Raw genomic sequence first — 12995 nt, 5'->3', positions numbered from 1 at the left:
TTATATAATGGAACACCACTCCTCTCACGCTGAATTCCACATATTACCACCTTTTCTGGCAATATTCTTCCCAAACTACATAACTCCTCATCTCTTATCATTAAAGATTGACTAACTCCCGTATCTCTTAAAATTGTGGCTTTTTAACCTGCTCCTCCTGGTACACGAGTAAACTTTACCCACACAAGTAAATTCTTTAAAGAGATCTGGCACCTTCTGATCAATCACCTCTTGATCAGGCTGTACAATCTTTGCACCTTCTCTTCACTTCACTTGGGCTTTCCTTCACCACTTTAACAAACCCCACTGTCTTATCCTGTTTTAACACATCAGCCTTCCCAGTGCTTTTCTTCAACCACCAACACTGTGACTTTACATGGCCTAGTTTACTACAGTGAAAACATTTGAAACTTTTCATATATTTTCCACCCTCCTGGATTTCTTTTTTAATCTGAGGTACACTCTCCTTATTATCTCCCATCAGATCACCTTTACCTTTACCACTTGAGTATTTCTCATGTCCCCAGTTTCTATCCCTCACAGGCTGAAACTGATGTTGGAAACCAAACTTTGAGAGTGTGAGGGAGTTGAGGGAGAGAATGTGTGTGTGAGGGAGTTGAGGGAGAGACAGTGAGTGTGAGGAAGTTGAGGGAGAGACAGTGAGTTGAGGGAGAGAGATTGTGAGGAAGTTGAGGGAGAGAGTGAGTGAGCGTGTTGAGGGGGAGACAGTGAATGGGAAGGAGTTGAGGGGGATAGAGTGAGTTGAAGGAGTTGAGGGGTGAGAGTGTGAGGGAGTTGAGGGAGAGAGAGTGTGTGAGGGAGTTGATAGAGAGAGTGAGTGTGATGGAGTTGAGGGAGAGAGAGTGAGTTTGAGGGAGTCGAGGGAGAGACAGTGAGTGTGAGCGAGTTAAGGGCGAGAGTGTGAGAATTGTTATGGGCCTGGGTTTAGAGAACCCCAAAGTGTATCATCACCTAACCCACAACTTTTAATAGATTGTGGTAGGTGTGGTACAGCAGAATTGGAAAAGTATTTTTCAAAAGCAAAACAATGTTTATTCTATGAACTCAAGTTAACCTTATTAAAACATACAATGAACATCTTAGCAACCATCAATTCAAATACAATCCCCAAAGAATACAACACGAAGTAATCCTGAATAACTTCCCAAACAACATCCAGAAAACAGAAGAAACACCTTTCAACAGAAGCACATTAGGTTTACATTCACTACTGAGAACATTTATAATTCTGAATTCACCAAATGATCAAGAGATAGTCTTTTGATGGCAGAGAGAACAGCAGTACACCAGCTTGGTCTGGCTTCAGCTCCAACACTGAAAACGAAACTAAAACACACCCTGCAGCAAACAGCCTAAAACAAAAGTGAAAAGCTGGCATACAGCCCAGCTCTGCCCACTCTCTGACATCACTGATAAACACCCATTTCTTAAAGGTACATTTCTTAAACACCCATTTCTTAAAGGTACTCTCACATGACAGGATGTTGAGGGGGAGAGAGTGTGAAGGAGGTGAGGGAGAGACAGTGAGTGTGAGGGAGTTGAGGGAGAGAGAGTGTGAGGGAGTTGAGGGCAGGCTGTTGTACTTTTCAGTGATCTTGGCTGCCTTGTGAACAAACTGCATCTGTCCCACTTTTCCCGGGATCCATAGAACCCCTACATGTAGAAGGAGGTCTTTGGGCCCTTCAAGTCTGCACCATCCCCATAACCCATAAACTGTGCATCTTTTTTTTCATTTGTTCATGGGATGTGGACCTCGCTGGCTGGGCCAACATTTATTCCCCAACCCTGAGGGCATATCAGAGTCAGCCACATTGCTGTGGGTCTGGAGTCACATGGAGGCCAGACCACGCAAGTACGACAGATTTCCTTCCCTGAAAGATATTAATTAATCTGATGGGTTTTTACGACAATCTTGGGACTTTTATTTCCAGATTTGTTTTTTTACTGAATTCAAATTTCACCACCTGCCATAGTGGGATTGAAACCTGGGTCTTTAGAGCATTACTCTGGGTCTCTGGATTTCTCTTCCAGCAACAGTACCACGACACCACTGCCTCCCCTCCTCTTTGGACTGCAGAAGGAAACAGGATCACCCGGAGGAAACCCACGCAGACACGGGGGGAATGTGCCAACTCCACACAGCCAGTGACCCAAGGCCCGAATTTAACCCGGGTCCCTGGAGCTGTGAGGCAGCAGTGCTAACCATTGTGCCACATTGTGCCGCCTAGAACCACTGTGCCACTGTCACCCAATGTGCCACCATGTTGCCCAATGTGCCACCGTGCTGCCTAAAATCACTGTGCCACCATGCCACACATAACCACTGTGCCACCCTGTTGCCCACTGTGCTACCATGCTTCCATTTATCCCTTTAACCTTTTGATTAAGAAAAATCTCAGTCTCCGAATTCAAATTCAGACTTTTTAAAATAAATTTAAAGTACCAAATTATTTTTTTCCAAATAAGAGGCAATTTAGCGTGGCCAATCCACTTACTCTGCACATCTTTGGGTTGTGGGGATGAGACCTATGCAGACAAGGAGAGAATGTGCAAACATGGACAGTGACCCAGGACCGGGATCGAACCCGGGTCCTCGGCGCTGCAAGGCAGCAGTGCTAACCACTGTGCCACCTTGCCACCTTCAAATTCAGACTTGAAGGGGCATCATTTGCTGTTTTTAAAACTATTGCCTCTTGTTTGTCTCTCATTGTTATACCCTACTCCCTAGACCTCACCTCTCCAGTCACGTACTCCTCAGACACTGATGCAGTCCATGTCCAATTGCAACAAGGTCTTTGTCCATTGATTTGGACATTGACAAGAGCTGGACAGTATCCAGGCTTGGGCTGACAAGTGGCAAGTTACTTTCATGCCAACAAGTGCCAGGCAATGACCATCTCCTACAAGAGAGGATAAACCACTGCCCCTTGACATTCAATGGCATTACCATCGCTGAATCCCTCACAATCAACATCCTGGGGGTTACCTTTGGTCAGAAACTGAACTGGACTAGCCACATTAATACTGTGGCTGCCAGGGCAGGTCAAAGGCTAGGAATCCTATGGTGAGTAACTCACCTCCTGACTCCCCAAAGCCTGTCCACCATCTCACAAGGCTCAAGTCGGGAGTGTAATGGAATACTCTCCACTTGCCTGGATGAGTGCAGCTCCAACAACACTCAAGAAGCGCGACACCACCCAAGACAAAGCAGCCCACTTGATTGACACCCCTTCCACAAACATTCAAACCCTCTGGCGAACAGTGACAGCCGTGTGTACCATGGAGGGCTGTGACTACTGGTGTTCTGCAGGGATCAGTGCTGGGACCTTTGCTCTTTGTAGTATATATAAATGGTTTGGAGGAAAATGTAACTGGTCTGATTAGTAAGTTTGCAGACGACACAAAGGTTGGTGGAATTGCGGATAGCGATGAGGACTGTCAGAAGATACAGCAGGATTTAGATTGTTTGGTGACTTGGGCAGAGAGATGGCAGATGGAGTTTAATCCGGACAAATGTGAGGTAATGCATTTTGCAAGGTCTAATGCAGGTAGGGAATGTACAGTGAATGGTAGAACCCTCAAGAGTATTGACAGTCTGAGAGATCTAGGAGTACATGTCCACAGGTCACTGAAAGGGGCCACACAGGTGGAGAAGGTAGTCAAGAAGGCATACGGCATGCTTGCCTTCATTGGCCGGGGGATTGAGTATAAAAATTGGCAAGTCATGTTGCAGCTGTATAGAACCTTAGTTAGGCCACACTTGGAGTATAGTGTTCAATTCTGGTCGCCACACTACCAGAAGGATGTGGAGGCTTTAGAGAGGGTGCAGAAGAGATTTACCAGGATGTTGCCTGGTATGGAGGGCATTAGATATGAGGAGCGGTTGAATAAACTCGGTTTGTTCTCACTGGAACGACGGAGGTTGAGGGACAACCTGATAGAGGTCTACAAAATTATGAGGGGCATAGAGAGAGTGGATAGTCAGAGGCTTTTTCCCAGTGTCGAGAGGTTAATTACTAGGGGGCAAGGTTTAAGATGCGAGGGGCAAGGTTTGGAGGAGATGTACGAGGCAAGTTTTTTACATAGAGGGTAGTGGGTGCCTGGAACTCGCTGCCGGAGGAGGTGGTGGAAGCAGGGACGATAGTGACATTTAAGGGGCATCTTGACAAATACATGAATAGGATGGGAATAGAGGGATACAGACCCCGGAAGTGTAGAAGATTTTAGGTTAGATGGGCAGCATGGTCGGCACAGGCTTGGAGGGCTGAAGGGCCTGTTCCTGTGCTGTATTTTTCTTTGTTCTTTGTTTGTTCTACAAGATGCACTGCAGTAACTCACCAAAGTTCCTGGGGCAGCACCTTCCAAACCCACAACCACTATCATCTAGAAGGACAAGAGCAGCAGAGGTTCCCCTCCAAGTCACTCACCACCCTGACTTGGAAATATATCGCCGTTCCTTCACTGTCGCTGGGACAACATCCTGGAACTCCTTCCCTAACAGCACAGTGGGTATACCTACACCTCTCGGACTGCAGCTCACCACCACCTTCTCAAGGGCAATTACTGATGGGCAATGAATACTGGCCTAGCCAGCGACGCCCACATCCTGTAAATGATTAACATTAAGCGTTCTCCTCCACCCAGCTGCTTGAGTTACTAATGCTGTCTTTTCTTTACTAGGTTCCGAACAGCTTCAGGTTTGCATTGACAGAAAGCAGGCCATCAGTGGGCCATGCAACGTGCAACTGATATGTTCTGACTTGAGTGGTGACTCCAATTTGGAGTGGTTCAGAGGCAATGAAAAGGTCGTCAATGATCAGAGGCATAATTTGCAGTTTGGTGGTAGTATTTTGAATGTCACACTTGACTCACACCTCGCACAGACGGTTTACAAGTGCAAGGGCGCTCAAGCAGATGCCAAGCTGATTGTTGATGTGGGAGAAACTTGTGGTTACAGCGACTATGTCAAAATGTTACCAGGTAATGATCTGTCATCTTTCCCATTTCAAACATAAGTGCTTCATATGATAATCTATGATTAATCTAGGACAAAGGTTCGGCACAACATCGTGGGCTGAAGGGCCTGTTCTGTGCTGTATTTTCTATGTTCTATGTTCTAAGGCACAAGTCAGGAGTGTAATGGAATACTATCCACTTGCCTGGATGAGCGCAGCTCCAACAACACTCCAGAAGCTCAACACCATCTGGGACAAAGCAGCCAGCCTGATTGCTCCCCCTTCCACAAACATTCAAACCTTCCACCACCGAGGAACAGTGGCAGCCGTGTGTACCATCTACTTTAAAAAAAAAAAAAAATTTTATTAAAGGTTTTCATAAAATATCAATAACAAAATGAGAAAGAAAAAAGAACCCAACAGGGTTAAGTACAAAACACAATTTAAAAAAGCAACCCCCAAAACCCCTCCCCACCCCTGTACATCAATAGTAAATTAACATTAACCCCCCGACTTAACACAACAGGTGTACACACCCCCTCAGACCCTCCAGTGTAAATAACATAAACAAAAATAAAGTAAACCACCCCCCCCACCCCCACGTTGCTGCTGCCATTGACCAATGTCTCGCTTTCTGCTAGAAAGTCTAAGAACGGTTGCCACCGCCTAAAGAACCCTTGTACCGACCCTCTCAAGGCGAATTTCACCCTCTCCAATTTAATGAACCCTGCCATATCGCTGATCCAGGATTCCACACTTGGGGGCCTCGTATCTTTCCACTGAAGGAGAATCCTCCGCCGGGCTACCAGGGACGCAAAGGCCAGAATTCCAGCCTCTTTCGCCTCCTGCACTCCCGGCTCCTCTGCCACCCCAAATATTGCGAGCCCCCAGCCCGGTTTGACCCTGGATCCTACCACCCGCGACACCGTCCTCGCCAAGCCCTTCCAAAATTCCTCCAGCGCTGGGCATGCCCAGAACATATGGGTGTGATTTGCTGGGCTCCCTGAGCACCTAACACACCTGTCCTCACCCCCAAAGAACCTGTTCATCCTTGTCCCGGTCATGTGTGCCCTGTGCAGCACCTTAAACTGTATGAGGCTGAGCCTCGCGCATGAAGAGGAAGAGTTCACCCTCCCTAGGGCATCTGCCCACGTCCCCTCTTCGATTTCCTCTCCCAACTCCTCCTCCCACTTACCTTTCAACTCCACCACCGAGGCCTCCTCCTCCTCCTGCATCACCTGGTAAGTTTCCGAGATCTTCCCCAATCCCACCTACCCCCCCGAGAGCACCCTGTCCTGTACTGTGTGTGGCAGTAGCCGTGGGAATTCCACCACCTGCCGTCTGCCAAACGCCCTTACCTGTAAGTACCTGAAGGTGTTCCCCGGGGGGAGCCCGTACTTCTCCTCCAGCACACCCAGGCTCGCAAACTTCCCGTCCACAAACAGGTCCCCTAACCTTCGTATGCCTGCCCTGTGCCACCCCGAAAACCCTCCACCTGTTCTTCCTGGGGCGAACCGGTGGTTCCCCCGTAATGGGGTCCACGCCGAGGCCCTAACTTCCCTCCTATGCCGCCTCCACTGCCCCCAAATTTTGAGGGCCGCCACCACCACCGGGCTCATGGTATACCTCCTTGGAGGGAGCGGCAGCGGCGCCGTTGCCAGCGCCCCCAGACTCGTACCCACACAGGACGCCGTCTCCAGCCTCTTCCATGCAGCCCCCTCTCCCTCCATCACCCACTTGCGCACCATTGTAGCATTGGCGGCCCAGTAGTACCCACAGAGGTTGGGCAGCACCAGCCCCCCCCATCTCTATTCCGCTCCAGGAACACCCTTCTCACCCTCGGAGTCCCTCGCGCCCACACAAACCCCATTATACTCCTGTTAACCCGCCTGAAAAAAGTCTTCGGGATAAACACGGGGAGGCACTGGAACAGGAACAAAAACCTAGGGAGCACCGTCATTTTGATTGACTGCACCCTACCCGCCAGGGACAGCGGCAACGCGTCCCACCTCTTGAACTCCTCCTCCATTTGCTCCACCAGCCTTGTAAAGTTAAGCCTATGCAGGGCCCCCCAGCTCCTGGCCACCTGGACCCCCAAATATCTGAAACTCCTCTCCGCCCTTTTTAGTAGGAGCTCGCCAATCCCCCTCTCCTGGTCCCCTAGCTGAACTACGAACAGCTTGCTCTTCCCCATATTGAGCTTGTACCCCGAAAAGTCCCCAAATTCCCTAAGCATCCTCATTACCTCTGGCATTCCTCCCAACGGGTCCGCCTCATACAGCAGCAGGTCGTCCGCATAAAGCGACACCCTCTGCTCCTCCCCACCCCGCACCAACCCCCTCCAGTTCCTCGACTCTCTCAGTGCCATAGCCAGGGGTTCAATCGCCAGTGCGAAGAGCAGGGGGGACAGGGGACACCCCTGTCTCGTCCCTCGGTGCAATCGAATGTACTCGGACCTCCTCCTATTTGTGGCCACACTCGCCATCGGGACCTCGTACAACAGCCTAACCCACCTGACAAACCCCTCCCCAAACCCGAACCTCTTCAGCACCTCCCACAGGTACCCCCACTCTACCCTATCGAAGGCTTTCTCAGCGTCCATCGCCACCACTATCTCCGCCTCCCCCTCCCTCGCCGGCATCATGATAACGTTCAAAAGCCTCCGCACATTCGCGTTCAACTGTCTCCCCTTCACAAATCCCGTCCGGTCTTCATGGATGATCTGTGGCACACAATCCTCAATCCTCGTGGCTAAGACCTTCGCCAGCACCTTGGCATCTACATTTAGCAAGGAAATCGGTCTGTAAGACCCACATTGCAGGGGATCCTTGTCCCGCTTCAGGATCAAGGAGATCAGTGCCCGGGACATCGTCGGGGGTAAAGCCCCCCCCCTCCCTTGCCTCATTAAAGGTCCTAACTAACAGCGGGCCCAACAGGTCCATATATTTTTTATAGAACTCGACCGGGAAACCGTCCGGCCCCAGTGCCTTCCCCGCCTGCATGCTTCCTATCCCTTTGATCAGCTCCTCCAGCCCAATCGGGGCCCCCAGTCCCGCCACCAGTCCCTCTTCCACCTTTGGAAACCTCAATTGGTCCAGGAAATGGCCCATCCCTCCCTCCTCCCGTGGGGGCTCGGATCGGTACAATTCCTCGTAGAAGTCCCTGAAGACTCCATTGATGCCAACCCCACTCCGCACCACGCTCCCTCCCCTGTCCTTAAGTCCCCCGATCTCCCTAGCTGCGTCGCGCTTCCGAAGCTGATGCGCCAGCATCCGGCTTGCCTTTTCCCCAAACTCGTAGACCGCCCCCTGAACCTTCCTCCACTGCACCTCCGCCTTCCTGGTGGTCACCAGGTCGAATTCGGCCTGGAGGCTGCGCCTCTTCCTCAACAATCCTTCCTCAGGTTCTTCCGCATACCTCCTGTCTACCCTCACCATCTCCCCCACCAGCCTCTCCCTCTCCCCCCGCTCCCTCCGCTCCTTGTGGGCCCTGATGGAGATCAGCTCTCACCTCACCACCGCCTTCAGTGCCTCCCATACCATCCCCACTCGGACCTCCCCGTTGTCGTTGGTCTCCAAGTACCTCTCTATACTTCCGCGGACCCGCTTGCTCACCTCCTCGTCCGCCAACAGCCCCACCTCCAAGCGCCACAGCGGGCGCTGGTCCCTCTCCTCCCCCATCTCCAAGTCCACCCAATGCGGGGCGTGGTCCGAAATGGCTATTGCTGAATACTCGATATCCTCTACTCTCGCTATCAGCGCCCTACTCAAAATGAAAAAGTCGATTCGAGAATAAGCCTTATGGACATGTGAGAAGAATGAAAATTCCCTAGCCCCCGGCCTTGCAAATCTCCAAGGGCCCACCCCTCCCATTTGGTCCATAAATCCCCTCAACACTCTAGCCGCCGCCGGCTTCCTACCCGTCCTCGACCTGGAGCGACCCAGTGAATGACCCAGTTAAAGTCTCCCCCCATTATCAGGCCCCCCACTTCCAAGTCTGGGATCCGACCCAACATACGCCGCATAAAACCCACATCGTCCCAGTTCGGAGCATACACATTGACCAGTACCACCCTCTCTCCCTGCAACTTACCACTTACCATTATGTACCTACCGCCATTATCTGCCACAATGCTCGACGCCTCGAATAACACCTTCTTTCCCACTAAGATCGCCACCCCTCGATTTTTGGCATCTAGCCCCGAGTGAAACACTTGACCTACCCACCCTTTCCTCAGTCTTACCTGGTCTGCCACCTTCAGGTGTGTCTCCTGGAGCATAACCACATCAGCCTTGAGCCCCTTCAGGTGCGCGAACACACGAGCCCGCTTGACCGGCCCATTCAGTCCCCTTACATTCCAGGTTATCAGCCGGATCAGAGGGCTACCCGCCCCCCTCCCCCGCCGACTAGCCATGATCCCTCCTCGGCCAGCCACGCGCCCGCACCCCACACCCGGCCCGTTCCCCACAGCGGCATACCCCCGCCTTGTCCCACCCCACTCGCTCCAGCTCCTCCTTGATCTTAGCAGCAGCAACTCGATTCCCCCCCACCCACCCGGCTAGGACCCATCCTAGCTGGTTTACTCCCCCCATTGCACTTCCGCAAGTCAGCTGACTCCTGCTGACCCCGGCCACTCCCGCCTCCCCTTCGACTCCTCCCATTGTGTGGCACACCCTCCTCTCCCGCTCCCCATTCACAGGCTCTCCCCCACCCCGTTCTAAGCACGGGGGAAACAATCCTCGCTTCCCCGCCCCGGTCCTGTCCCCCCCAGTCTTCGGCGTGGGAAAAAAATCCCGCGCTCTCCACCTACCAGGCCCCGCCACCAACCAAAACAGTGCCCAAACCACCCCATCCACCCTCCCCAACCCGAAAGAGAAAAACATAGAGAAAAAGAAACCCAAAACAATGCAAAGGCCCCACCCCCCGAACCAAAAATAGGCATAACATATCCACCGCAGTCCCCAATCGCCCATCCCGACCCTCAGTCTGTGTCCAGCTTCTCGGCCTGAACAAAGGCCCACGCCTCCTCCGGAGACTCAAAATAATGGTGCCGGTCCTTGTAGGTGACCCACAATCGCGCCGACTGCAACATGCCAAACTTCACCCCCTTCCTGTGCAGCACCGCCTTCGCTCGATTGTACCCGGCCCTCCCCTTCGCCACCTCCGCACTCCAGTCCTGATATATCCGAACCTCCGAACCTGCTGCTCCTCTCCTTCTTGGCCCACCTGAGCACACACGCCTGATCAGCGAACCGATGGAACCTCACCAGCACCGCCCGCGGAGGCTCGTTAGCCTTGGGCCTCCTCGCCAACACTCTATGGGCCCCTTCCAGCTCCAGGGGCCCCTGGAAGGACTCCGCTCCCATCAGCGAGTTTAACATGGTGACCACTTCTGGCCCCTCCAGCCCCTCTGGGAGGCCCAGAATCCGCAGATTCTTCCGCCTCGACCGATTCTCCATCTCCTCGAACCGCTCCTGCCATTTCTTGTGGAGCGCCTCGTGCGCCTCCACCTTTACCGCCAGGACTAAGATCTCGTCCTCATTGACAGAGATCTTTTGTTGAGCCTCTCGGATCGCCACCCCCTGGGCCGTCTGTGTCTCCAGCAGCTTATCAATAGAAGCCTTCATCGGCTCTAGCAGGTCCTTTTTAATCTCTCTGAGGCAGCGCTGGATACCCTCCTGTTGCTCCTCCACCCACTGCCTCCACGCTGCCTGGTCTCCGCCCGCCGCCATTTTGTCCTTCTTCCCTCCCTTCTTCTGGTCCACCACCACCTTTTTTGTCACCCCGCTCCGAGTTAAAGCCATATACTGACGGGGAACTATTATTAACTCCTTCCCACACCGGGAAACGTCGAAAAAGTGCCCTTGGGGGCCCTGAAAAGAGCCCAAAAGTCTCGAGAGGGAATCCTTTTGGCAGTGTTCGCTTCACCAATCTGCCCCAAAATGTCTGTGGAAACTCCTGAAAAAGGTCTAAGTGTCCGTTCCAGACGGGAGCTGCCGAATGCGTGACCTACTCCTCCATGGCCGCCACCGGAAGCCTCGTCCCCGCTTCTTCAGTGGCCCTGGTGAGATCTTTTCACAGTTGTTCCCTCTGCTGTTAGAATTCACTTTTGATAAAGGTCCTCAGGACTGTTTGCAGCTTTAAGCTTGCCCTTCCCCCGCTTGCATGCTGCAAACTGCTGCAAATGCTGTTTATCCTGTTGCAGCCAAATCTTCCACTGCTTCTGCCGGGCCTGGCAGCCAAAAGACACAACACTCCTGGGGGACACCATCAGGGGAGTGTTGCAGTCCTCTTGCCACACTGGGAAATGTCAAACAAATGCCGTGGGGGCCCTGCAAAAGAGCCCAAAAGTCCGTTCCAAGCGGGAGCTACCGAATATGCGACGTAGCTCTGCATAGCCGCACCCGGAAGTCCATGTGTACCATCTACAAGATGCACTGCAGTAACTCACATAGGTTCCTCAGGCAGCACCTTCCAAACCCACGACCACTACCACATAGAAGGACAAGAGCAGCAGATACCTGGGAACCCCACCACCTGGAGTTTCCCCTCCAAGTCACTCACCACCCTGACTTTTAAATATATCGCCGTTCCTTCACTGTCGCCGGGGCAACATCCTGGCACTCCCTCCCTAACAGCACAGCGGTGTACCTACAGCACATGGACTGCAGTGATTCAAGAAGGCAACTCACAATCACCTTCTGAAGGGCAACTAGGGATGGGCAATAAATGCTGGCCTAACCAGACTCACAAACAGACAGACACGCATGCACATACAGAACGCACACACACAGAACCTCACACACACGCAAACAGAAATTTACACACATGGATACACACACAGACAGACCGACACACTGGCACACACAGACACACACACACACAGACACTCATTCACAGACACACGCAAACAGAAATTTACACACACGGATACACACACAAACAGACACACACAGACAAACACATACAGACATACGCACAGTCTCACACACAAACACACACACATGTACAGGACTGAACAATCAGTTGTTGTCACTTCCTATTGACAGCCCCTCTCTCTCCTTGCTCTGTTTACAGATATTTCATCCATTCAGTACCAGAAGGTGAAGATCATTCTTACTGCAATTTACCTGGCAATTTGTGTGGCTGCCTTGCTGATCACATTCTATCTCTGCCGTGACCAATCAAGTTGAGTATTGGGTCTGATCACAGAACACAATCTCCTCTATTTATCAGCTGAGATTGTGATCATTGAGTGTGGGTGTCAGAGAGAGTGAAGAGTTGGATGTGGGATGGAGAGAGGATCCTGCACTGGCACTGGGTGTGTGAGGAATAGAGAGAGATTTCCTGCACTGGCACTGGGTGTGTGAGGAATGGAGAGGAGAGCCTGCACTGGCACTGCGTGTGTGAGCGATAGAGAGAGGATCCTGCACTGGCACTGGGTATGTGAGGAATGGAGAGGAGAGCCTGCACTGGCACTGCGTGTGTGAGCGATGGAGAGAGGATCGAGGATCCTGCACTGGCCCTGGGTGTGTGAGGGATGGAGAGAGGATCCTGCACTGGCACTGCGTGTGTGAGGGATGGAGAGGAGAGCCTGCACTGGCACTGCGTGTGTGAGCGATGGAGAGAGGATCGAGGATCCTGCACTGGCCCTGGGTGTGTGAGGGATGGAGAGAGGATCCTGCACTGGCACTGCGTGTGTGAGGGATGGAGAGAGGATCCTGCACTGCCACTGGGTGTGTGAGCGATGGAGAGAGGATCATGCACTGGCACTGGGTGTGTGAGGGATGGAGAGGATCCTGCACTGGCACTGGGTGTGTGAGGGATGGAGAGGATCCTGCACTGGCACTGGGTGTGTGACGGATGGAGAGAGGATCCTGCACCGGCACTGGGTGTGTGAGGGATGGAGAGGATCCTGCACTGGCACTGGGTGTGTGATGGATGGAGAAGATCCTGCACTGGCACTGCGTGTGTGAGGGATGGAGAAAGGATCCTGCACTGGCACTGCGTGTGTGAGGG

At 52.3% G+C, this 12995-nt stretch overlaps 1 protein-coding gene across 1 annotated transcript in view; it reads left to right on the top strand.

Moving 5' to 3' along the window:
- The window catches only part of LOC140430249 (uncharacterized), a 71589-nt gene that overhangs the window by 29109 nt on the left and 29485 nt on the right, over positions 1-12995 (top strand). The window contains exons 3-4 of the mRNA XM_072517676.1: positions 4702-5001; positions 12054-12164. Of these exons, the coding sequence (XP_072373777.1) occupies positions 4702-5001; positions 12054-12164 (411 nt within the window). The remainder of the gene's footprint in view (positions 1-4701; positions 5002-12053; positions 12165-12995) is intronic.

This window comes from Scyliorhinus torazame, chromosome 10 (genome assembly GCF_047496885.1).
Source record: "Scyliorhinus torazame isolate Kashiwa2021f chromosome 10, sScyTor2.1, whole genome shotgun sequence".
NCBI lineage: Eukaryota > Metazoa > Chordata > Chondrichthyes > Carcharhiniformes > Scyliorhinidae > Scyliorhinus > Scyliorhinus torazame.
Note: the sequence above shows the minus strand (reverse complement) of the source record. Positions and strands in the feature narration are given on the sequence as shown.